This window comes from Larimichthys crocea, chromosome VI, assembly GCF_000972845.2.
Source record: "Larimichthys crocea isolate SSNF chromosome VI, L_crocea_2.0, whole genome shotgun sequence".
In the NCBI taxonomy this organism is placed as follows: Eukaryota; Metazoa; Chordata; class Actinopteri; family Sciaenidae; genus Larimichthys; species Larimichthys crocea.
In genome coordinates this window covers 19,157,780-19,182,545 of record NC_040016.1, presented here as the reverse complement: position 1 = coordinate 19,182,545, position 24,766 = coordinate 19,157,780, and the positions used below count along the sequence as shown (strand labels likewise).

Here is a 24,766-nt window from a genome sequence, read left to right as displayed (position 1 = left end):
GTACACATTAAGTATAGTGTAAAGCGTCTAACCACAAAGACACAGCTCGGTTCACATATTTAAAAAAAGTGCATCACAACATTGCACACTTCCCCTTCTCCTCTCACATCTCTCTTCCACACTAATGCACTCAATTACACACTGAGTCAAGCTTCTCTACAGTGAGTCAGTTGAGGCAGTCTGTGTTTACATGGCGTCCACTCTTGATAGCTTCTCTGTTCAGGGATCCCTACAGACCTCTGATAGGGAGGATCACTTTTGGAAGTACTCAGGCCTAACTTCACCTCAGATTTTGGTCGTTTCTGCCGTCCTTCTCTGTTTTCACCTCGTATTTTTACCCTTCCTTTTTCCTCCATAGCTTCCTCTACCTCTCGGGCTGGACTGCGGTGCACTGACGTCGGCTCGCCCTCCCCTGCCCCCTCGCCCCCCAGCAATGGCCTCACGCATCGGGCTGCGGATGCAGGTAAAAAAAACAACTACGGATAACAGAGTATGTTTATAGGATACTGGAGAAGAACCGGACGGTGCCTTTTTATTTGAAGGGCATCGCCATGCACTAACCATTTTTTCTCCACAGTTAAATCCCTGCTATTTGCACGCCTTGCATATTTTAATAGGTTTACTGTACATACTTTTCTTACAGGGTGATTTTATAGATGTGTGAGTCACCGGTTGGGGTCTGTTAACAAGCTGCCAGCTCTTCGTGTCTAGTCGCCAAAAAGCACAACAGCCAAAAGAAGCATCACCCATCACACGTGGTTTATAGGTCACAATGCTTTAATGAACATTCTTGTGATGTGTTTGTTTGTGTGTGTCCAGCTGATGCGAGACCAGCTGCAGCAAGAGGAGCAGCGTGAGAGGCAGCAGCAGCAGCAGCTACAGCAACAGCAGCAGAATGCAGCCCTGCAGTACATGCAGCATCGCATGGCTGGGCCACCGGCACCCACCCCGGCCATTAGCACCCCACAGCATTACCAAAGCATGCAGGTCCCCGTGGAGGTTCTCAAGGTCAGTCAGGCTAATTTTCAGTCGATTCAACTGATTTCTTATTAAATTAATTGCCATCACAATTTCCCAGATCAGACCAGAGTGATGGCTTTGTTTGTTTTTGTCAAAAACACTGATATGCAAATCCTCATCTTTTGAGAAGTTGGAACGGGCAAATGTTTGACATTTTTTGGTTGACACATGACTTGAAAACGATGATTGATTTTTAAGTTGATGTACTAATCACTTCATTGAACTTTTAGGTTTATTTTGGATTCGCGTGTGAATACCTTCTTTACTTTTGATCATCTGAAAGCCGTAAACAGACTTTACTTACGCAGACACTTGGGGAAATGTTGTGATTTGTTGTTGATCTGTCCCTTTATGTATTCTGCTTTATTTTTAGAATAAGTGACTTCCGGTCAAAATGTAAATGCACCATAAAGACAAAGTGCTAAACGGGTCTCATTGAGGGGATTGGCGGAAGAGAGAAATTATGTTGGTTAAGGGGGGTTTCAAAGGGACCGGGGGGCCGCGGCACTGCCGTTAACCCGCTCGTATGTTGCTAAGAGCAGCAGCACCGCCACACAGGGGAAAACAAGGGATCAGATTTGAAGACAAAAATGCGGTGGAGCAGCAAGCAGGTAGGGAGACAGAACGGGGAGAGGAAGACGGGCAGATAAGAGAGGTTTGACATGTTGTGTGATAGGACAGACAGAAGCGATAGATAGTCTTAGTCAGACAGGGACAGATAACGTTGAAGTGACATTTTGCCCGATTCCTAAGATGCTTGTGTGTCCTTATCTTTGAGGCGGTGTGTTTGTGCAATACCCCAGTGTTGTTTTATGGTATTTTCAACTGTAAATGTGTACAGTGGTGTGAGGCAATTTGCTGTATCTACAGTTTACTCTGTGTGCATGCATGTGTGTGTGTGTGGGTGTTCAGAGTTGTCAGTGTCTTTCATTTCTTTTTGTAGATAAGGTGAGCTGTCAGGCCATCGTTTTCACTGAGGAAATACTGAACCGAACAGGTCGAATAGTTGTTCCTCTCGCTCATGAGACCCAGACACATTTAAAGCCGACAGACAGACAGTCGTGTGTATTTATTCAAAGTGTCAAGATTTGCTATAAAAAAAAATGTGTACACAAAGTAGCATGAAGGTGTAAAAACATGAATTTACTGAAAAGTTTCTTGTTCATTTGATGTAATCCTTCTGTTGGTTATAAAACACGGGCGGGCGGGTTGGGAGGGTTGAGGAGTTGAGTCTTTACTCTCTGGAGTAATGGGGAGCAGGACTGCTTTGATGTGAAGGAATGAGGCCACCCCATTGCTCGACGTGGCCACACCAGAGGATTTAGTGTGGCTTTACTCCTGAAGGCATTACTACTGACTTAATGCTCATATGTCCCCGTGCCATCACAGTGCTAATGGGACAGGGTTAATGGGGTGTACGTATAAGGCACATGAGGCACTGTTTATGTTACACCATGCTGAGCTAATAAGCTTCTATACACACTAATTAAAATGTAATTCTGATGATAACCCTTTGTTTCTAGGAATGCATTGATGGAAGTGTTTATTCTTTTTTTTGTATTTAAAGGCCATGTAAAGAGATTTCTTTTCAAAATACATGAAATATGTTGGAAAATAGTTGCTGAAAACACGTGAAAAGACTTTAAATGATGTATTACTGAAATGTGGAGTTGGAGGTTAAAACCAGTTTTCAGTCCAGGATTTTGTGGGCGGTCCTTAAAGGGTGGCTCGATGACACGCTGAGGCCACCGTGAGCATACACCCCTAGCAGAGAGATGGAGATGAATTCATCTCGCTTAGAGTGTTTCAGAGTTAGTCATGTCATTTTCTGAACTCATCCGACACGTTTCAGTCGCTTCAAAATTGCTGCTTGACTGCTCCCAGCCCATTCAGTGGACACGCCCCCACAGTCCCGGAGCTGAGAATGAATTTTTACCTGATTTTGACACCTCATTTATAAACTTGTTGATATTTTTAATCATTCAAATTTGGCTGGGTGGTTAATAATACTCTCTTCTCAAACTCAGAACACATATTTATTCTTACTTTACACAGACTTTAGTAAATATATGTCCAAAAATATGTCCCATTTAATTGTAGATGATGGTTTGACTTAGAGATCAAGTTATAGTTATCTGGTTATCTAATGTTTTCCTGTTTGATCTGGTGTTATTAACATTTTCGTAACTCCCAGTTTAAGCTGTACTGTATGTATTTCGATGGTTCTATCTATGTATATGTATGTGTTTTTATGAAACATTAAAAGCTAATTCTGTAACCCCTAATACAGGTACAGACCCACCTTGAGAATCCTACAGACTACCACATCCGTCAGTCTCAGAAGCAACAGTTGAAAGAATACCTGTCCACCACCTATGCCACCAAACAGGTGCCTTTCTGTTTATGTCTGTCTGTCTCTTATTAGATCAACTCAATGTATATATGACCTGTATGTCTTGTCCAACAATCCACATAGTACTGCAGTACATTTATCTCTATCCATGCTGAGTCACAAACACCGACTTTTCCTCGCTCTCTGTTCGTAGACGGTCCACGCAGTAGCAGGACTGGTGCCGCTCTCTTCTCCCACAAACATGGGACCTACAGGGGGTTCAGCGTCTGCCCCGCCACCCATGCACTCCCCACACATGCGCACGGAGCAGCTCATGTCTGGAAACAGCGCCCCCAACAGCCCCATGGCAATGCTCAACATTGGCTCGAGCCACGAGAAAGAGGTAGGCGCCCGCAAGTGTGTTCAAACAGTATATACATAAACCCATAAACATAAATTCCTGGTTATGTTATAAAGTACAATTTACAAGAAGGAGATTGAACAAATAACCATAAAATGTTGACTTAATGACACCCCTATATAAAATTATGAGGATTGAATATTAGCCCCAAAGTGACATTATCTCCACATTTTATGAAAGCATCATAATGATTTAATTGGTCTCTGGTCGGCTAGCGTGTGCAGCGTGTGGTGTTAATGTGTCGTGTGTGTACAGTAGGTGAGTGAATGAATGTTTTCACTAACTTGCAATAACTGAGAGTGGCTATCATTGGAGTTTAAATGCTCCATTATGGCCTTGCAAGAGTAATTACAGTTTAACAAGTGACAAGGAAACAGCAGAATGTTAAGGCCCTTTGACCCACGCAGACTTTGACCGGCTCCCCTCCTCCTCCTCCTCTTTCTCCAACTCTCGACCTCCCTTCTTTTAGTATGTCTGAGAGAAAATAGTCTTTCCAGTTAGTCTCCATAGCATAGAAGTCATCGCTACTCTTAAGTGAGACATGCACCTGCAGGCAAGTTCACCTGGAGGTCTACGTGCCAATCAGGTTTCAGGTGCTTTAGTTAACGTGAGTAGTGACTTGTCTTCTCCGTGTGGTATTTACTTAAACATGTAAACGTAGGCTGGGTGCAGTTTTTGTTTTAAGATTAGACTAAAGAAGTATTTGAACTTAAACACACAGCTAACTAACACTTAACGCTTCCCCTGCTTTCCCCCCCCCCTGCCCTCGCCAGATGGATGAGGTCATTGATGACATCATCAGCATGCAGTCCAATTACGATGACATTCAAGGATACATTGACTCAGTCCAGATGCCAAACACAGTAAGTAGAACAATCCCACCAATCATGTTTGATGTTTGTCCTTTGTATACAGCCCATGTACTTGTTGTGTCCAAATGTTGTAGGTTTGATTTTTACCAACGTTTTTTTTTTTTTTAACATGTTTTAGGAAAATCATATATATATATTTCTCCTTATTTGAACTGGTATCATATGCTGACATGGATATGCTGCAGATTGTAAAGCCATTTCAGGCACATTTGTGATTTTACTTGTTTTAAGGGAGAGAATGTTTTTAAGATTGTAATGATTTTACTTGTTTTAAGGGAGAGAACGTTTTTAAGATTGTAATGACAAAAGGATTCCTTCAGATAGACGATATGTTTTACATTTTTTGTATAACAGAATTTATATAATACATATTTTTGTATTGGTTCACATGGTTCATACGGCAGTGTATAGTAGCATGTGGCATTGTAGTTGGTAACTGCAACCATCTCGCTTCACCCGCTCCTTCCAAGCTTAAAAGGAGAACCTATAGTGGCTTTCTGGATCTACTGTTTAGTTCATCTGTTACTGTAGAAACATGCTTTGTGGAAGATGACTCAAAGTGTCTGTAGATATAAAAGGTTCATTCTAAGAAAATACAAAAAAAACAAACAATTATTCTCATTTTCAGGTGATTAAACACTAATGAAAACACAGTTATGCATATTATATTCAATTTCTGCCACATTCTGTGAATAGAGATCCATAAATCATACACACAAATACCACACTATTTCTTTAAAGGTATATTCAATGCATTCGTTGATGTCTTAATTCACATCAGGTTATATTTCGGGCCCAGTCTGCCCTAAATGAGTCATAGGGAAGGATATGCAGAGTCATCAGTACTCAGACGTTGGCTTTGCAGTAGTTCCTGTATCTGTTCAGTCTTTCTCTGTCTGTTTATTGTTAATCTTGTTGGATGCTACCGGAGTTCGTTCAGTTATTAGTCCAACAAATGTTAAATATTCAAAGGCAGCCATTGAAATATTGCTCTAACGCTGCTTTTCTTGGTTGTCAGTCTGTTTCTGCATGCATAGGAGTCACTAGATTATGTCGTTATGCACCCATACACACACACAAATACACAAACACACACACACACACACACACACACACACACACACTCACATGCAAAAGTGTGTAATTGACTTAAACACTAAACATTCCATCCCCAAACCGTGCAGCATGTAGTTAGGAACTGTAGGGAAGACATGTCAAATGAGGACTGTACTGCGCTTTGTTTGAGGGCACAAACTCAGAAAATTAACAATTAAACTGCCAGCAGTTAGAGTTCAACTTGTTTACAAGACATTTGGAGAGCGGGAGGGGAGGTGGAGAAGGAGAGAGGGAGGAGAAGGAAGGGAGGAGGGAAAGGGGGATGAGGGCAATTTGTGTAAGGGGAAAACAGGCTGAAAGTCCAGTTAGGGGAAAGTTCACTCTTGTTTGGTGGGGAGCGGAGGTAGAAGAAAGACGGGATCGGTGCTGTCGAGGTCAGTCTTACAGGACAGGGGCGGCAGTGCCAGAGAGAGCGGCGTGTTCTGCTGGTACCTGTAGAGGAGGAGAAGAAGGACGAACGCTGGCCGAGTGAGAGAAGGAGTAGAGGATGAAGGAGATGAATAAGACGTATGCAATTGTGGAAGTTATTGAAGGAGATCAGATTCAGCTGGTAAGAGACTCAAGTGTTTGTGGTTTGACTGTTTTAGAAAGACAGTCCGTGTTGTAGTTCGGCTTTTTTCTCTGAGTGAACCACAGTCTGACTGATGCACTGACGGCTCTAACTCCCAGCCACGGGCCACCGATTAGAAAATGAGCTGCAGCAGGGGCGCGGGGTGAGGTTTTCAGTTTTATACTGAGTTTTTGTTGTTTATAACACATAATAGTCGGTTCTGCAGGACTCGAATCAGAACCCTTGCACTCTTGTTTGAATTGATATTGAGCGTCATGTTGGGGTTCACTGGGCAACTGAATATTAGGTCAACAAGCGCAGGCTCAGCTCATTGTGTGGCCGTCTATCTCACTGTGTGTGTGTGTGTGTGTGTGTGTGTGTGTGTGTGTGTGTCGACACCTCTTCATCTGATACTATGTCCTCTGTGGTTGATTGGTGTAATCAGTCCGAGTGTGTCTGCATACATGTGTTAATTTGTTGTGTGTACTTGTAACATCACATTGATTGATTAGGTGATTGATCAACCCTGTGGATGATCAGTGTTTGTAAAGCCAGCACAGTGAGGTGAACAGAGGGAAACTCAAAGTACAGATCAATATCTTACCGAGATGATTTAAATACACAAAAACCAAAAGTAAAAAAAAAAAACAACAACTTTGAGACTTATTCCCAACTGACAGACCAATGAGTAAAACTCACCTGCTAATCCTGATGGGGATTAAAGTGGCAAAGTCCGTGGAATTCATGGAATCTCAAAGTTTAGTAAAAGCACCACTGAATACCAGGCACAAGTGAACAGTTCAACTCTTAAAGTGTGTGTGTGTGTGTCTGGACGGTCATTCTGAGCCACACTGAGTCTTAGTCGTGTTCAACTGAGTTAAGATGAGTGGACGATGGGTAAGCAGGTAGTCTGTGTGGACAGGACGTGGGAGGTCGGTGCAGAGAGAAAAAAGAAAAATAATCTGTTTTACAGTCATCAGCAGAAAACATTAAATTGACTGTAGAGTGATGTGCATCAGTATTTGAAAAATCTGTCTCCGTTTTTTTGATATATGATATTTTTTCATTTGACTGGCAGAGCTGTAAGCTACAACAGTATCATTTCCTCCTCACCGGTGACAGTTTCTCCTTCATTGCCACATTCTTTAGATGCTTTGTGAGAATATCATTTATATACAGGAGCGAGCCTTTGGAGATCCGTGTGTGTGTATTTGTGCTTGTGAATGTGTTTGATTTCAGAGCTCACACAGTAGCTTGCAGATAAGCTATCTCTTCCTTTTTAAGTTCGTTATCTTCCGGGCCTCATTAGCAGCGTCACATTTGCCCTTGCTTCAGGGAGTACCGATGCGATTGGTAACAAGGCATTTAAAAAAAAAAAAAAGAAACCCCATCACACTTAAACTATACAGTACAATTAAAAGTAAATCATGTCTTTTTTAGGAGTCCATACAAAACTAAATCACAGCTGTTGTGCAAAGTCTAAAGTTTAAGAGAGGAGACCACTTCACAACTTTGAGTTCAGGAGCTGGAGATGGCTCAAGAAAAAAGCCATAAAGAGAGATAAGACAGATCGGATGATCGTCAATCATTGCTGTGTGTTTGGCAGCCTGTGCACAGGTGTGATAATTATTGTAGTGTATAGTCTCCTGCTATCTGGTCTTTACAGCAGTCTAAACACCGACTTTATGAAGATGTAGGAAATGGCAGTGCAAGCTGAGTTTCTATGTTTTAATTACTTACATTTTTACACATTACACTTACTTTTACATTGTGTCCCTCTATCTTTTTTTAACGTCTGAGTGCTTTTGTGGAGTTTCATTCCCACCCAATCAAACAAAGCTATCCTATCTTCATTCTCTAATGTGGTCATTGCATAGAAGTGTCTTGCTCCTTTTAAGTGTATCACAGAGATCTATGAATTTTGTTTTTCCATGTATATATTGTTGCTTATCTAACTCTATATATTTGTTGTGTGTGTGTGTGTCCTCCCCAGCTTCCCCTGTCCAGCAGTCACCTGGATGTGTACACAGGCCCTGGTATGAAGGGGCCACCTGTTGCTATGACCAGTAACTCCTGTCCTGCTAATCTGACCATCAAACGAGAACTGTCAGGTGCGAAAGTCAAAAGTTTTTTAACTCTGTAGTCATATGAACTCAGTCAGACTATTTAAAAAGTTTGTCATTGAGCTGACCCTGTCCTGTGATTTATGTCGACTTTAAGACGTGGCACAGTCTCAGCCATTAGTTAATCACTTTTTGTTATTGCAAAGATGCAGAAGCCCGTGCGCTGGCCAAGGAGAGACAGAAGAAAGACAACCACAATCTGAGTAAGTCGTTCCTTCAGCTTTACCTCAGTGATGTATTCTACTTTCTCTTCCCAGTACTGGCGTACGCCCTTAGAGACACGCACACGCACCATAATCTATCTCTTGCAAAAACAGTTTTATACAACCTTGTGCTGATTTAGCTGACATGGTGCAACCAGCGGGTGGATGGTTAACCTGGTCATTTCTGCTGTTCTGGCACTTAAGTGTAATTGCCTGTGACTGCGTGCGACTGTTACTGTGTGTGTGCGTGTGTGTTTTTGTCCCGTTTTACCTTTAACTGTATATCCAGTGTATATACCGTGTATCCACTAATCTGTAGCTGTAATGCAAAATCATCAGCTGCAGAATTGAACCTTTTCTTTGTCGCTTTACATACTGCATGTACTTGAAATTTGGCCACAATCTACATTGAACAAGTTGTTTTTTGCTCCTTCTTTGATGCACTGCCGTCCTCATCGTGTCTCCCCTTTTGTCTCTATAGTTGAAAGGAGGAGGAGATTCAACATCAATGATCGTATCAAAGAGCTGGGCACCATGATCCCCAAAACCAATGACCTGTGAGTTGCTTTTGCTAAACGCTACTTTCCGTGTGGGCAATGCATTTGAATGAAATTGGTTACTTACCTACGGCTATTGCCTGTTTGTACGTTACTGTGTGCACAGTGACGTGCGCTGGAACAAAGGCACTATACTGAGGGCGTCTGTAGAGTACATCAAACGCATGCAGAAGGATGTGCAGAGGACCAGAGAGGTGGAAAACAACTTCAAAAGGATGGAGATGGCTAACAAGCACCTGATGCTACGCATCCAGGTGACACAATCACGAAACACATTTACCAAACGCACTCACAGAAAACGCATTGAGACTGACGCTGCCTTCCTCTTCTCCACTGTGTTTCAGGAGCTGGAGATGCAGGCTCGTCTGCACGGCCTGCCCAGCAACTCTCCCTCTGGTCTGAACCCGAATGAAATGATGGCTTACATAAAACAAGAGACGAGCCCAGAGGAGAACCTCTCTCACCCTCAGGCACAAGCCCACCACCAGGCCCAGCACTTAACCCAGAACCAGGCTCATCCCCAGGCCCAGCAGCACCATTTCCTCCCACAGACCCACCTCCACCACCAGGGCCAGGCTCAGCCTCAGCCCAGCCAGCTGCCACCGCTCCCCCACCACCTGCAGCCCCAGCCACCCATCCAGTTCCCATCTGTAGGCAGTTCCCAGCCCTTTGACTTTGCCCAGTCGCTGGACTTGTGTGATGGGATGTCCGGCTTCTCAGACGGCATGCCGGGGCTAGGCGACCTGAGTGGACTGGATGTCCAGGGGAGGAGGGGAGATCTGGGCTTCCTGATGATGGACGAGCCCTTGTCCCCTATGGGCGGAGACCCGCTGCTCTCTGCAATGTCTCCCGAAGCCTCGGTCGACTCCAGCCGCAGATCCAGCTTCAGTATAGAGGACGGAGACATATTGTAGACACATGCGTACACACACACACACTCACACAAAACACACACAGAGGTTTTTCAAAGAGGTTGCATTAAAAAAAAGAAAAAAAAGAAAGTAAAATGGCATAAAAAGTGACGGTCACACGGTTTGAACATACACAGATCACACATTTGTAGTATCTCCTCTTGAAGACACAAGCAAAAGATGGTACACTGTATAGTCCAGACGTTTGCACACACACACACACACACACACACACACGCGCGCAAGTGCATGAGAGATAAACGGAGCAGCTTGAAACTTTGCCCAACAGACTGAGCATTTACAAGGGGTGAACCAACCAACACTGCCAGGTCAGGAGTTATATAGCACACTTGGCCTTGTTTCTATAAAGGTGGCTCTGAATCATAATTGAACAAGGGACAAAAACCAGCAGTTAATTAGATTGAAGTTATCAGATACAAGGACAGCCGAGTGCATTGTGTCACCGGATAGAGGACGAGTTATTTTCTCCTTACATCAACCTCTTTTAGCAACCATAAATGATTGAATGGACGATAGTGAATAAAATGGAAATAGCTTCATGGTCCTGCATGCATAATTTATCTAATGGGGGTGGGGGGTTCAGTCCAGTGACATTGTTCTGATCCTCAGTCTGTTATTCCACAGTTTGCTTCGGCCTCTAGCGTCGGCTGTTTTTGTGTTTGACAGAGATCTGTGTCAGCCCGCGGAGCTGACGTGTCCACCAAACGTTTGAAAACTCACTGGATTACTGTAAGAGGCAGAAGCTTTTTTATTTTTTTTTTCATTTATAGTGCATCTACCCCACGTCTAGCTGTAACTGTCCTCTCTCTCACACACACACACACACACACTGCTGTCCCCGTTTTCCACGTGGTCAACACACTGTCATGACCTTTGCCCGAGGAAGACGCTGTAAAGTGTGTTTGGAAAAAAAAACCTTTGATAGTCTTCAGAAAACAGTGTGTCATCCAAATCTGTGAGGTGTCAAATACTCAGGTACTGTAACAGAACACACAAACAGGATCATTTTTAAAGTAGAAGCAGATGTTAACCTGGACTGTGTCGGACTCATAACCCGTTGTCAATGTGCCTTTTGATTCTTGCAGCTGCTGCTCCTTTCGAAGGCATGTTTTTATAGGTCATGCGCAGGGTTTAGACTTCGTATCAACTTCAATTATGCCTTTTAAATGCTTCAGCATTCATCTCCTGCAACAACAAAGGTATTGTTGATACAGAGGCAAACTAAAAAATCTTTCTCTCACTACTTGACTTTGTGGGGCTCAGCATGTTTGAGAGGCCCACGTGAAGGAAAGATATAGCGACAGGGTTCGATGTTGGAGAGGAAAAGAGATGGTTTGTCTCAGCTGTTAACAGACGTGGTGTATTGTTCACTGTAAAAAGTACTGGCACACACTTGCATGCATTCACACCTTCACTCACTCGGTTCACAAACAGGCACACGTGCATAACACTGCTCACACACACACACACACACACACAGCGCAGCCTCGAGGCTGTTTTCAAATCAGCACGTTAACAAGTCTCCTGTGCTTCGGTCTCTCCACAGACGAGTCGACCGAAGCCGCAGAGGCAGAACTCAGGTCTGCAGCTCGAGCTGCCGCGTACAGTAAAGGGAATCTGTAATCCGTCTGGCTATAGTTGTCACAGTGATGGTCGGGGAAGGCCGAGGTGGACCTGAGTTCTGCCTCTGCTGTGGTAAACCCGGGGCTAGGCTTTGATTTGATATAGCTTATGATCAGTACAGATAAATGTAGAAAAAAAACTTTTGATGGTGATTTTCTTTTTTTTCTTTTTGTTTCGATTAAAAGAAGTGGTTGTTTTCTTTACTATATAGTTTGTTGTTTATTTTATCTCCCAAAGCACTGGAAACTATATTATAGTTTTGACTTTGTACATGAAAGAATTATGGAATAAGATTTATTTCAGATGTTATATGCCACTAAGCCACTTAAATGTATTTTATTTGTATTTGTTGTTTTTATTTCTGTTTCAATTTTATTCCAAAACTACCCTTTCTTCTCAGAGCCATTTTTTTCAGTAAGCACACTAGTTAAGGTATTTAAGCCACCAATGTTTTATTGGGGAAGGAGTGGAGAGAGACGTTCATGAACTTATGGATTTCAACTGACTTTAGAGATGAAGAGATTATGTACATTTTTGATGCCATTTTTTTTATGATTGGGATTTTATTTTTCTCTTTGTTTTCATTTTGAAAATTTGGAGCCAGACTTAAGATGAAAAGCGATTCTTTGATTTGATTCAATTCAAATTGCTCATTTTATGAATGTAAGCTTTACCAGCGGTTCTGGTCAGACTGAAGCAGGTCAGCGGGTTTTTTTGTTTTTTTTAAATCGCCGTGCCTCCTCCCTCCCTGACTTTTGGTTTCCATGGAGACTGGAAGACGACTGACTTCACATAAACTCTGAGCCAAGGAGTTGTGGTTGCCATGGCGTCGTAGCAGTGACTCTGCATTTGTCTCCGTCTGTCTGCCAGTGTTGTGCCTTTTTTTTCCCCCCCGATCAGCCACAGTTTGACTGTTGTACTGTCACCCAGCCAACACTCCAAAGAGCTGCTCAGGCCTCCTCTGCTCTTCCACTAGAGGGCGCTCTGCAGAGCAAACTACACAGGGAAAAGTGGTTCTGATTTTACTGGGAATATAAAATGTTTTACCAGAATCCATTCCAGGCTTTTTGTGTTTTCTTTCACTGATTCAACTTGAGAAATGTGTGTGTGTGTGTTTTTATTTTTAGCTGGGTTTAACTCACATTGTGGAGGCTCATTTGAAAAGTTAAAACTTCCCTCCACCTGAAATGTGTATTTTTACTGCTACATCTTGGATGCTTGGGATGCAGCACTGTGTACAGTATGTGTGAGGCAACCACGAGGAAAGTTCAGTCTCAACACGTGCACATACAAGTTTGACAACACAATGACGTGTGACATGGAAACTCCAGTAGCAGACACCTCGTGTTCAGCAGAACAATATTTGTATATTCAAAAGACACCTCGTGTTCAGCAGAACAATATTTGTATATTCAAAGATTTTAAAAAAAACTTGCCCGACTTGTCTCATCCAATCGATTTTAGTGCAAAGTTTGCAACCTTAAGAAGAAAGAAGATATACTTTATTAATCCCTCGATGGGGAAATTCTTTTTTCACTATTTTATTTTTTACATGCATTTTAACCTGGACACACACACACACACACACACACGCAATACAAGGGCATAGACATGCAGATGTGGAGAGAGATGGTGGAGTGATGGGCAGCCAGCCAGACCAGCACCCAGCGAGCAGTTGGGCTCAAGGGCACCTCGGCAGTGCCCAGGAGGTGAACTGGCACCTCTCAAGCTACCAGTCCACCTTCCATATTTTCGGTCCATGTGGGACTTGAACCGGCCACCCTCTGGTTCCCAAGCCAAGTCCCTCTGGACTGAGCTACTGGTTAAGGTTCGGTGTGGGAGGGGGAAAAAAAGATTTGACGTTCAGTAAAGAATATAATGTGGCTTTTCTGGGTAATAGATTTTATAACAGTACAGATGAAACGTTATAATTTAGTTGAACAGATGTGTACTGTCCATAAGTGAAATATAAGACCGTGAATATAACAGAAAATCTTTTCCTGTGCATAAAATGTTTAAGACAGTTTGTGTCTCACTGTCTTTGTTCATGGGCAGAAGACAGATTAGATGTTACGTCACATGTCCACCAGGGAGCAGCAGAGACCTGCGTTACATCAGGCCGTCCTCGGCTCTCTCATGTGATTTAATGTCACAGAAAGCACCGAGCTGCCGTGTAATTAAACTCTTTGAAACATTACTTAAGAAGCCAATATCATCTTTGCTTGTTTCACAAATGGGAAGCAGAGTCCGCTGCATGTTTTTGGGTGTGTGTGTGCAGAAAACAGCTGCACCACAGCTGGACTCATTCCCACTACACACCTTTAACTAGAACATATAAGGCTTCTGACACAACCAAATGTATTGCTGGGAACTTTTCCTCAGTTGCTGGTGGCCTTCACATTCACACCTGCCTCCTTTCTTCTCTGCTGCAGCTCTTTTCCATCATCTCCTGATGTATTAGTCCAGGGCTGCTTCAGGATGATCCATAAACCATTTAACGGCCTTTCTTAAGTTAAATCGGGGTAATCTTATTCCTCATCTGCACACACACACACACTCATGCACACACTGACTGATGCCGCAGAGCATGTTAAAGTGTAGTGGTGGCGTCTGCAGCCCATCCACAGGCCAATTCTCCCAGGTCTTTATGATGCTAATGTACTCCCCAGTCTAATAAATCCCTGTAGAGCTGCGAGGAGTAGATCTTATGGCTCACTCCGATCGCCACCTTTTCGCCCGTCTCCCCTCCCAGCACACATACACGCACTGCTATTACCGCAGCAGAAGTGCCTGCCTTGCACTTCCACGGATACTTGGGTGGCTGTTTAGTGAGAGCGTAGAGAGAGGGAAAGAGGTTGAGACAAATCAAACATGAAGGTGCAATTTAAGAGAGATGTTGGCACGGGAACACGGAGAGCTCGGGCCCTGGCATGGAGTGCCGGGGGGGGGTGGTGTAGTGAGGGGGAGACATACTGAGAAACACTCATCACATCTTTTTCTGATGGTCGGGGGGCCTCTTGAAGTGGGTTTGGCACGGCACCTTGAACACCGCTGTGCCCTGCAGAGGGGTGAGGAAGAGGGAGAAGTAAAATAATCACACTGGGGTTTTTTTTTCTTAACGTTCAACAAGCAGCGAACAAGGAGCTCCATTGAGAGCGGAGGATGGATCCTCTGTTGGAGCAGGGAGAAACGAAGCTTCATTCTTTTCTCCCACCAGTCCTTTTCATCCCTCCTCCTCCTCCTTCTCCTCCTCACCCCAACTTCTCCCTCTACCTGCCCTCCCTTCACCCTCCTCCTCCTCCCTCTCATAGTCTTCTTCTGGCCGCTGGGCTCAGTGTGTGTGTGTGTGTGTGCGTGACTCCTCCCTCTCTTCCCAGGGGAGCAGTGTGTCACTCAGCTTGAAGCCCACGGAAGAGAGGTGAAAGGGGGCTGATTGAGCTAATTTAGCCCCTGGATGTGAGAGCAGGAAAGGCCTCACTCTCTGCTAATAGACAGACATCAAAATGGAGATGAGTAAAGGGGAGGGGGGGATGAAAAGAGGGGAAGAAGAGAGGGAGGGAGGGGAGACTATAAAACTGAGACGACTTTTTGATGGATTTATCTCTTTTGTCCGAGGGGATGTGCAGAAAACTTTTATGAACACTGAGTGACATTGTGAAGTTGCTAAAGGTTTATGTGTGTTGCCTTGAATTAAAACCTGCTGATATTACTTATTGATCCGTCCTCCTCCATTAAGATACCGTCAATCAAAGTCTGCTTTATGATCTCTTCTGCCCGGGCCACTCGCCGTACATTCTCCCCCCGACAGGCAGACTGGAAGTCACACCGGGAAAAAAAAAATACTGGCTGCTGCCACATGGACGGAGATGGGAAGACGCTTTTTTATAGCTTTTGCAGGCATACTCACTCCTGTACGACCTGATGGCCCGCCATCAAAAAGCCTCTAATGAAGATGGCACAATGACACAACATTGATTTTAGCTCCATAATTCATCAGCACTACAGATTTGAGTTTGTTCTAAAAGTTTTTTGGAGCACCTCTGAAACTCTGATATCTGTATTTATCAAATCTATTCACAGTATTTTTGGTAATGCACAGAATTTGTGCCATGCATTCAGAGTTTAGAAGCGTTCTAAGTGGATTTATATAAATTTTTTTGAGTGTTTAGTGTCGTGTCACTGGCTGAAGGGTCAAAACTGAGAGCTCCCAAACACCCGTCACACCTTTTCTCTTTCCCTCACATCCTCACACCTCCTGTCCTTCTTCATCCCCTCGTCTCCTGCCCTTCTTTATTCTGCCGCAACCATTGTCCGTCTTTCCTCTACATATTTAATACTCTTCGCTGACTCCCCTCAACCCCTCGCGCCTCGATTCCTGAAAGAAAAGGAGCTCAAATTGGCTGGAGAGATGAATAATGTCCCCGCCATTAACAGTGGCATAGAGGGATCAGTCTTTTTCATGTGTGTGGGGGTGAAGAGATGAGTAACGGGAGAGGTGAGGTGGTGGTGCAGGTGGTGGTGGTGGTGGTCTTGGTCTATATGGTTCTTTTTAACTTTTGGACAGACTGCGGCAGAGGGAGTGACATGCGTGGAGATTTTCTGTATGTCGCCTTCACAGAGTACGATAATAGTCGATAAAAGCGGTCGGTTGTGGTTTGCGAGAGTCACTGATTTAACTTTTTTCACTTCTTTTTTTTAAATCTAAAAACTAATCTACTTAAAAAAATCAGTTGAGTCTTTAACTTTTGGTTTTTATGGCATAAAATTTAGATATTATAATTTAGATCCCCCCACTCCCCTCTCAAACTTCATGAAAGATAAATCAGAAATAATTTCAGTGTGGCTTCTTAATTGATGAAATCCAATTTTGTATTAAAATGAAGTCCATGTATCCTGGGTTCTTACAGTCATTTCTCCCCCCAGATGCTATAAAAGTGTCTTTTCCCCTTTAGATTGGCCAGTAGGGGGAGTTAGTGGTCCACAACACAGTCCGGCACAGTTTAGGCAGAAGACAAACAAGGCCTGACTGACATTATTTAGCACTGAAAATGAATATGTTGTTTTGGAATCGCGGTGAATGTCATCCCGCTGACAGGAAGAGAGCGTCTGGTGCAACCTCTGTAAAATTAAGACACGGTGTCATCTCTAAATCCCAGCGGCGGGAACATAATAGGCAAAGTGTTGTTCGGCTGTTTGAATGATCAAAGATGGAACACAAACATGGTAACATCTCTCAGTTTCGTGGCTCGGTTGGAGAGCTGCTAAATTAGGCTCGTCATTATTAAGATAAATAATGTGTCTGACTCCGAGAATTTGTCACATTTTGAAGGTTAACCGCTCCATCCTTTCCTGTGGCAGGTGACAGAGCGGCTATGAGAATGATGAATCCTGAATCATGTCTTCATTGCAGACTGGATTTATCTTGAGCGAGACCTCAAGTGATGGACAATATTATCGTCCTTGACAAGCAAAAAACTAAACATGAAGATTACTGACTAATTAATGGTCTGGCGCGCAGGATTGATTTAAAATCTAAGCTCCCGGGGTCTGTTTGTTCTTTTGCTGTTTGTTTTTCTATCTACCGATCCATCCATTCATGCAGCCATCCACTCATCCATCCATCTCGCAAATCCTCTTCATCCATCGCGCTCGGCTGTTGTTGTGAGTGAGAAGCTGTTTCGCTGAACTTAAAATATGAAGGTCGCAAAGATTTGACTTTTTTTTTTTTTCTCATACCTCCCTGAAAAGCAGCATAGATTATACAGCCTACAGCTGTTATCACATTTATGCCCTTCTTCAAGCTTCTTTTTATTCTCATCCTCTCGTCTCCCGCCTTTCAGAGACCTGAAGATAACGGCACGCCGCATGACGCCATTGTCCTCCTTCTCTCTCTTTCTCTATCGTAGGTGGAGATTTAAAGTTCTGTTTTAAAACTGCCACTGTTCCAATCCTACTTAACCCCTCTCCTCCTCCTCTTCCTCTTGTCTCCCCCCTTCCTCCTGAGTATACTACCTAACCCTTCTGAACTTCAGTCAGAGTTACTGAAGACCCGGAGTACACTGGGGAGTCGGCTACACCGCTGAGAGAGAGACAAGAGAGAGACAGAGACTTAGCTGCCTGCTATTCCACCGCTCTCTCCGGTAATAAGAAAAGTTTCTGTTCTTTTCTGTGTTACAGCGGGGAGATAAAACTAGGGATCACTCACGTGCACTTTTGCACACACACACACACACAATATATATATATGCTCGGGAACACACTCGTGCACTTGGCGAAGCATGATTTCAGGCACAAAATGGAGGCACAACACAGAGACAAACTTGCAGCACGAGCTTCACCCTCGCTATGAAGCTTTGTGACTTCTTTCGCAGCGAAAAAAAAAAACGGGGTAAGAGAAAAAGAAACAAGTTTAGTCTGTAAGCGGCTCGAAAACCTGATTCGAATTAGAGGGCGATTTCCACAAAGGTCAATGTATTCAGCTGATATCCTAAGAGGGAGGAAATTTAATACCCCCTTTTTGGTTGAATTAATTAATTATAATATTAGGCTAGCTCTAGGGGCCCTTTTCTTCAGTGATTAAGTGAGCACATATCTTTAAAAGACTGTGTTGGTCTCTGGGGCCCTGGGCTTCTGAACCTTGGGGTGAAACAGAGAGAGATGTATTATACATGAGAGGACGGAGAACCACAGAGCGGTCTGCTCACCTCACCACAGCGAGACACATCATGTTGCTTATTTAGACCTTCAGTGGCACTTGTCTTTCTTTGCAGAGGTGCTTCTGCATCGCTCCCTGTGCCCTCCTCTGGTCCCTGCAGTGTTCAGCTCAGTGGGGTTTAAAGTTTATCTTCAAAAAAACAACTTAATACTTCCCCCCGTGCCTAAATTGGACACTGAAAGGAAGATCCTGAAAAACAGGAACAGCATTATGTGAAAATACTCGATGAACAGTCCCGTTCAGAGAGTTAAATTATTGATGCATTAACCTGTAGGCAGCATGTTAATGTTACAGGTCATCCAGGTGACGCTAAGATGAAATACTAGTATAGTAGTATTTCTTTTAAATATTATATCTATATATTTTTATTCCTAAAGCACGTTAGTGCCCCGTTACTGTTTATTCTTATTAGTTTTATTAATTAGTCACCTGTGCAACCCATCTATGAAACGTGCCACACAGATTGAGTTTGACTCAGCAACATTATTTTTGATTTTTATGACTTTAAGATAAATATCATGAAATAAAAAGTACAAGACGATTTGTCTTCTAAAAAATATGTTTATGTACACGTGGAGCCGTGTCCCTGAGTATGTGCTAACCCCTGAGCTGACCCAGCGAGGAGTCTCCAAGCTGTCAATCATGTCGAACATGTGTGTGAGTGTGTGAGTGTGAGTGTGTGTGTGTGTGTGTGTGTGAGTGACAGGTCTTTGACATCACATCTAAATCATGGTTACTTAATGGCTGTTACCCTTTCCAACAGAGGCCTGATGATGGAGACAAAGAGGAAGGGCAGTGACGACATGAAGGTGATTACAGGGTGGCAGAGAAAATGATGGGATATGTGTGTGTGTGTAAGTGTGTGTGTGTGTGTGTGTGATGTGTGGTATAAACAGAACAAACACACGTGGAATCAAGTCTCCAAACTGCATCCACCTCCATAAAAGGTGTTGTGGTGCAAAGCCAATGAATGCTTAGAAGTAACACCCTCCCTCCTCTGTACACACACACACACACACACACACACACACACACACAGAACCGTAGGCATCCTGCCCCCACTGCCTGACCCCACTAAACATTCAGGTACAATTAATTATTCCTTCCTGATCTAACAAACGCAGTGCACTGATTGGACACCCTGAGGGTGCAAGGGCACTATTTTAAAAACACTTTCTGGTCATGAATTTTAATCACTTCAAATGTATTGATAAATTATTAATTAAGTGACTTTAAGTGATGCCAGGTGGGCATAATTTCAGGAGTAGTAAAATGCTTTTGGGGGTAAAGTGCTGTGATGTGAAAGCAGAGCGGAGGAGCTTGTTATTTTTCTCTTAAAGCAGCTGTTTTATTTAAAAAAGGGATTCCTCACAAAGTGTTCGACAGTCTACAGGGCTTATTTGGTCAGACAGAAAGGATCCGCCATTTTGCAGAAATTAAGGCCATTTTCCATTCTTTGTTTTATTCCAGCTGTAGGGCTCCAGTAGTCGTCGTAATAGTAGTAGTAGTAGTAGTAGTAATCATCACTGAATCAGATTTCTTTGCTGGATTGAAAAGCTTCTGTTTGGTTAGCGTGGCCTCGATCCTCGAGGGATCATACACGGTACATGTTTTTGGAATTAAATACAATCAGCTCGTATATCTTGAAGTTTTTGGAAGAACAAATAGAGCCATGTTTCAAAGCCACGAGAGGCACACTCTTCATCATGCTCTCCCCGGGTTGACATCCAGTATAAATTCCTCATGATATTGCCAATATTAGGCTAATGTTAAAAAAAAAAAAAAAAAAAAAAAAATGAACGTGTACATGACTCCCACTGGCACCCGGCAGGTTCGGACTAAAAATACAGTATGTTTAAGTGTGGGGTTTCCTGTGTGTGTCTGTTTCGCATGTGCCTGCCTGTTCTATAGGTTAACCTGCCGAACAAGACCCAAGCGGGAACAGCGCAAATTACAAATTACCTCCCTTATTAGGCCTGACCCCAAATTTCCTTTCATGAATATTCATTATGGTGGCCTGCTCGGCTCGCCCGAGAAATGAATTTGCCCTCTCCTCGGAGTGGACTGTGAATAAGGAATGATTAATGGAATTCTGCGTGGTATGAATCCATCATTCCTAGGATGGAGGCTGGCCTGGTAATAAGGATCCAATTAGAGCCACAGTGGGTGGGACACAGCGGGAGCCACGGCAAAGACAGACCCTACACACACACACACACACACACACACACACCAACACACTCCCTTTTTGCATTTACGTTATATCTCCAAATTTCATTACAATGAATTGAGCACAGATGCACAAATTTACTGCTAACTTTTCTATCATCTCCCTCCCTTTGCTCTACTTTCTCTTTCTCTCTGTCTCTCGGCCTGCAGCAGAGTTTCGGATGGCACAGAGCAGCTAACCCCTTCCACCTCTTTCTCCCAGTACACCTCTCCTCTCAGCAGGGGCTGCTTTAGCCCCTCTGGCACCTCCACGTTTCCTGGTTAATTTCATGTTCCGGTGCATCCTGAGACAGCTCATCCTGCTGCCAAATATTTGTGCTGAGAGACCGGCTTAATCTGGAGCTGGGTACACGCTCCTATCCACATGTGTGCACGCACACACACACACACTGACATATACAGGGTTATCAGTGGACAAGTTGGTTTTTTGTGCATGTGAATGATTGTGGAGCTGCCTGATACCAGTGTGTGTCTTCTACCCCTTCTTGACCGCCGTATCGACCATTTGGCCGAGTTACAGAAGATTAACGGCACAGCCGTGTTTACTGCTGGAGTGCAACTGCTGTGTTTACAGGTGAACGCATGAGCGGAGAGATGAAGGGATGAACTTATTTGAAAGCAAGAGAGAGAGGGAGAGAGATTCACAGTTCCTCTCTATCTCTGGAGAATTGGCTGAGTTAGCCCCTCACTTACTTCGGGTTTGTGTAAGAGTACTGTGTAAATGAAATTTATTGTTCTGCTAAGTCCATTTTAATTGAAAATAACCCATGTTTCACCTGTGGCCAATGTAAATTCCACTTCCTGGAACATCTTTATTGTCCGTTCATCTATTTTCCTGTGTCCTCTCTCCTCTTCCTGGCTTTAATGAGGTGTTCCGTTCCTCTGCCTCATAAACTAAAACCTTTTAGATGAATTACATCTCCTTAAGATTCATCTCCAGCGCCGTGGCTCCTTCTCCCCCTCTTTTATGATTGTATTTAATCCACATCACATCCTCACTCAGAACAAATACCCTCGTATGACACCTCGCGGAGAGCGCGGGCGGGCAGGCGGGCGGGGGGGAGAGGAATGTTTCGGCAAAGGTAGAGAGAGAGACGTGGAGATGTGCCAGCGCGGCTCAGCCCGCTCTCTGATGATATCCTCGATAAGACTTTCAGCTAATTACTGACTGCTGCCTCTGAATGCAGCTCCACTGAAGAGAAAGGCAATGAACCTGCCTGCTAGCTCAATAGAGAAGGCAGCAGGAAAAAAGAAAGGGGACGCGGCTGTTGAAAGAGAGACAGATTAACATTTGTTCTTTTACATGCCTCCCTCTGCCACACACACAATAACTTTGCTTATACTAATTAACAATTAGCAAAGACTGGTTGGCTAATTGTGTTATTGCTCCTAATCAAGAGGCTAATTACCAGAATGTCAATTTAGATTTAATTACTAAGTGCTTTGTTAATTCCCACTGAGCATAAGTTACCCTTTCTCTCCCTCTTTCTCTCCCCCTCCCCACCTCTCTTTCTCTCCTTCCCCCTTTTCTTTTCCTCGGTGAACCTTTGGTGTGTTCTGAGGTCCTGTGTTGGGATTGGAGGAGGAGGAGGGGGGAGGTAAATACAGAGATAAATGAGGCAAGGTGTTTGAGCAGGGGGACCGAGAGACAGAGGCATTAATGAACAGCTTTTACCGCCGGGCCTCCAATTAGCCAACTCTCTCCCACCAACATCACAGAGGAGGAGAGATCCACCAAGATCCACTCAGCGAGCCACCGCGCCCCTCCCACCACCACCACCACCACCAAAACCGCATCCCCACCCTCCCTCTGGCCCCTTCACAGCTGTCCCTGGCTCTCCACACACACACCACACACACACACACACACACACACACACACCACACACTGCACTGAACCCGCAACCACAACCAGGACCGGCAGCCGCCGCAGCCAAACAATGAATTTATTAATGTATTTAATAGTATTTCACATATATTTTTGGGGGGCTTATAGCCTCATTAACAGTGTGTGTGTGTGTGTATTGACCTGGCTGACGAGCTACACATTTGTTCTTATAGGGATAAATAAAGTTTGAATTAAACCGAAGCAAGAAAAGTCTAAATTCTTCTATTGTAGGCACATTTATATTGTTTTTTATATCTATTTATATCATATAAATGTATGTAAAGACTTTTCATTCTATTACACAATGTGATGTCATTTCCCAATTGTAATAATTTGATTAGATTCAACTTTATTGTCATTACACATGTATAAATACGAGGCAGCGAAATGCAGTTTAGCATCTAATCAGAAGTGCAAACAGAAAAGTGCAATAGAGACAGATAAACGCAGTATTTACAGTAGTGCAAGTAAGGTGTGTATACTGTAACTATGTGCAGAGTAGATAAATGTACAGATAATTATGTGCAGACTAGTCTAGACTAATCTAGTCTTTACAAGGTTCCTCTTCATTTTAAAACGAGGTATCATAATCCTACTCAGAATACAAACAAAGCCAATATAAATTCTATTTTTTATTTTCTATTTTATTGATTATTAAATTGTCTTCCTTCTAATTCTCCCTCTGATCTATGAGGCTCCTCCTCACAGCTCAGGTCCTCTAACGGGGGTTTAAATGGTCACCGCTTGTCTCACCGCCTTACACAAAGCATTGCAAAACCACAATACATCACACACACGTGCATACTTAATCACACGGCCCGATGTGCGCCACATTAGTTCTGTCAAAGAAAGCCATGTTTGTTTTTATCTGTTCAATTCATTCGGCAGCCTCAGACGCGCGAGTGCTCGGCGACTCTGAACGTCACATTGTGTTTTTTTGAAACGCAGATGTTGTGAATGATGCTTTATCTGTGTCTTTATGCAGGCGTCTTGTTCAACCACTGTTTGGTGCTATTGTCTTACTGTTATTCATCCCCTGGACCACTGCTGAAGATGGTGGTGGTGATGGTGGTGGTGGTGGTGGTGGGGGTGAAGGCATACATGCGTGTGCGCAGACACAAACACACGCATGCACATCTCTGTCTCAAAAAGAGCAAGCGCTTTCACTCTCCTCTCTAACTGCCTGGCTCCTCATACTCCTGCCAAAATACCATAAGACAGGGTATAATATATATAATTATCCCCACTTACATTAGCCATTATGCCAGTGGAGCATTGCCTGCAGAATGACACACGACCTGTCAAGACTTCATTCACGCCATTAATAAGCGTCATTAGTGTCTGCTTTGAATACCCCTCTTGCACACTGCAGTCATTTCAACATGTCATAGATTTTAATTTGAGGGTAAAAATAGCTGTGAGGATATTATGCACTCTCTCAGCCAGTCTCTGTGGTCTTCTGATGGGGAGGAAGTTCACAGTGTGACCTTGGATTTTCTCTTTATTGGAATTAGAACCATTACTGTTCTTTAGTGCTGTGGGCCAGCTACTAGCACCGAGGCTGCTATGCTCAGCTGCTGTGCTCCCTTTTCCTTTGTGATGTCCATCAACAGCGTTCAAAAAAAAAAAGAAAAAAAATCAAGATTTTTAAATCATTAGTTTGTCACAACTCACATCGAGGCAATTGACCGCCATCTTTTGCAGCCTTATACAATGTGGGTTAACTGCCTAAAATTATTTTAAAAGCAGAATGCACTTAAAGAGCTAAAGCCACGGCGGCCTGCTGAGAAATATCAACTGCTTACCGGCTGTTCACACCAATATATAGTGAGTACCTTATAACAGACGGGGCTGTGAGCTAATAGCCAGTTTCTTCACTGTTAACAACAAACAGGATAAAGCACGTGGACGTTTTTTATCTTTGATGCACACTTAGACGGATAAGAGCGTCATCTGTGACACATCACGTCAGAAATATGACAAGGCATCTTCCAGAGACACACATGAGATTAGTTATAATGCCACATGTTGTTCAGTATACTTTTAAATCACGTGTTTATGTACAAAACTTGTAAATCCTGGGGGCGGTTGGTAGCGTAGTGGGTTAAGCGGCTGCCCCGTGTGTGGAGGCTTCAGTCCTCGCTACAGCTGGCCCCGGTTCGAATCCCGCATCGGACGGCCATTT

General features: G+C 43.6%; 1 protein-coding gene across 9 annotated transcripts in view; it reads left to right on the top strand.

Annotated features, from left to right (window-relative positions):
- tfeb (transcription factor EB) overlaps positions 1-12,805 on the top strand; it is a 28,377-nt gene extending 15,572 nt beyond the window's left edge. For 6 of the 9 annotated variants that reach the window (XM_019256870.2, XM_019256868.2, XM_027279319.1 and 3 more), the window contains 10 exons: positions 359-463; positions 820-1,008; positions 3,311-3,409; positions 3,567-3,755; positions 4,547-4,636; positions 8,305-8,422; positions 8,581-8,637; positions 9,119-9,194; positions 9,292-9,448; positions 9,539-12,805. In XM_019256870.2, coding sequence (XP_019112415.2) covers positions 434-463; positions 820-1,008; positions 3,311-3,409; positions 3,567-3,755; positions 4,547-4,636; positions 8,305-8,422; positions 8,581-8,637; positions 9,119-9,194; positions 9,292-9,448; positions 9,539-10,108 — 1,575 coding nt within the window. In that variant the 5' untranslated portion in view covers positions 359-433 and the 3' untranslated portion in view covers positions 10,109-12,805. The remainder of the gene's footprint in view (positions 1-358; positions 464-819; positions 1,009-3,310; positions 3,410-3,566; positions 3,756-4,546; positions 4,637-8,304; positions 8,423-8,580; positions 8,638-9,118; positions 9,195-9,291; positions 9,449-9,538) is intronic. The other 3 variants (XM_027279322.1, XM_027279323.1, XM_027279321.1) reach the window with 3 other exon arrangements.
- Positions 12,806-24,766: the final 11,961 nt, after the last annotated feature.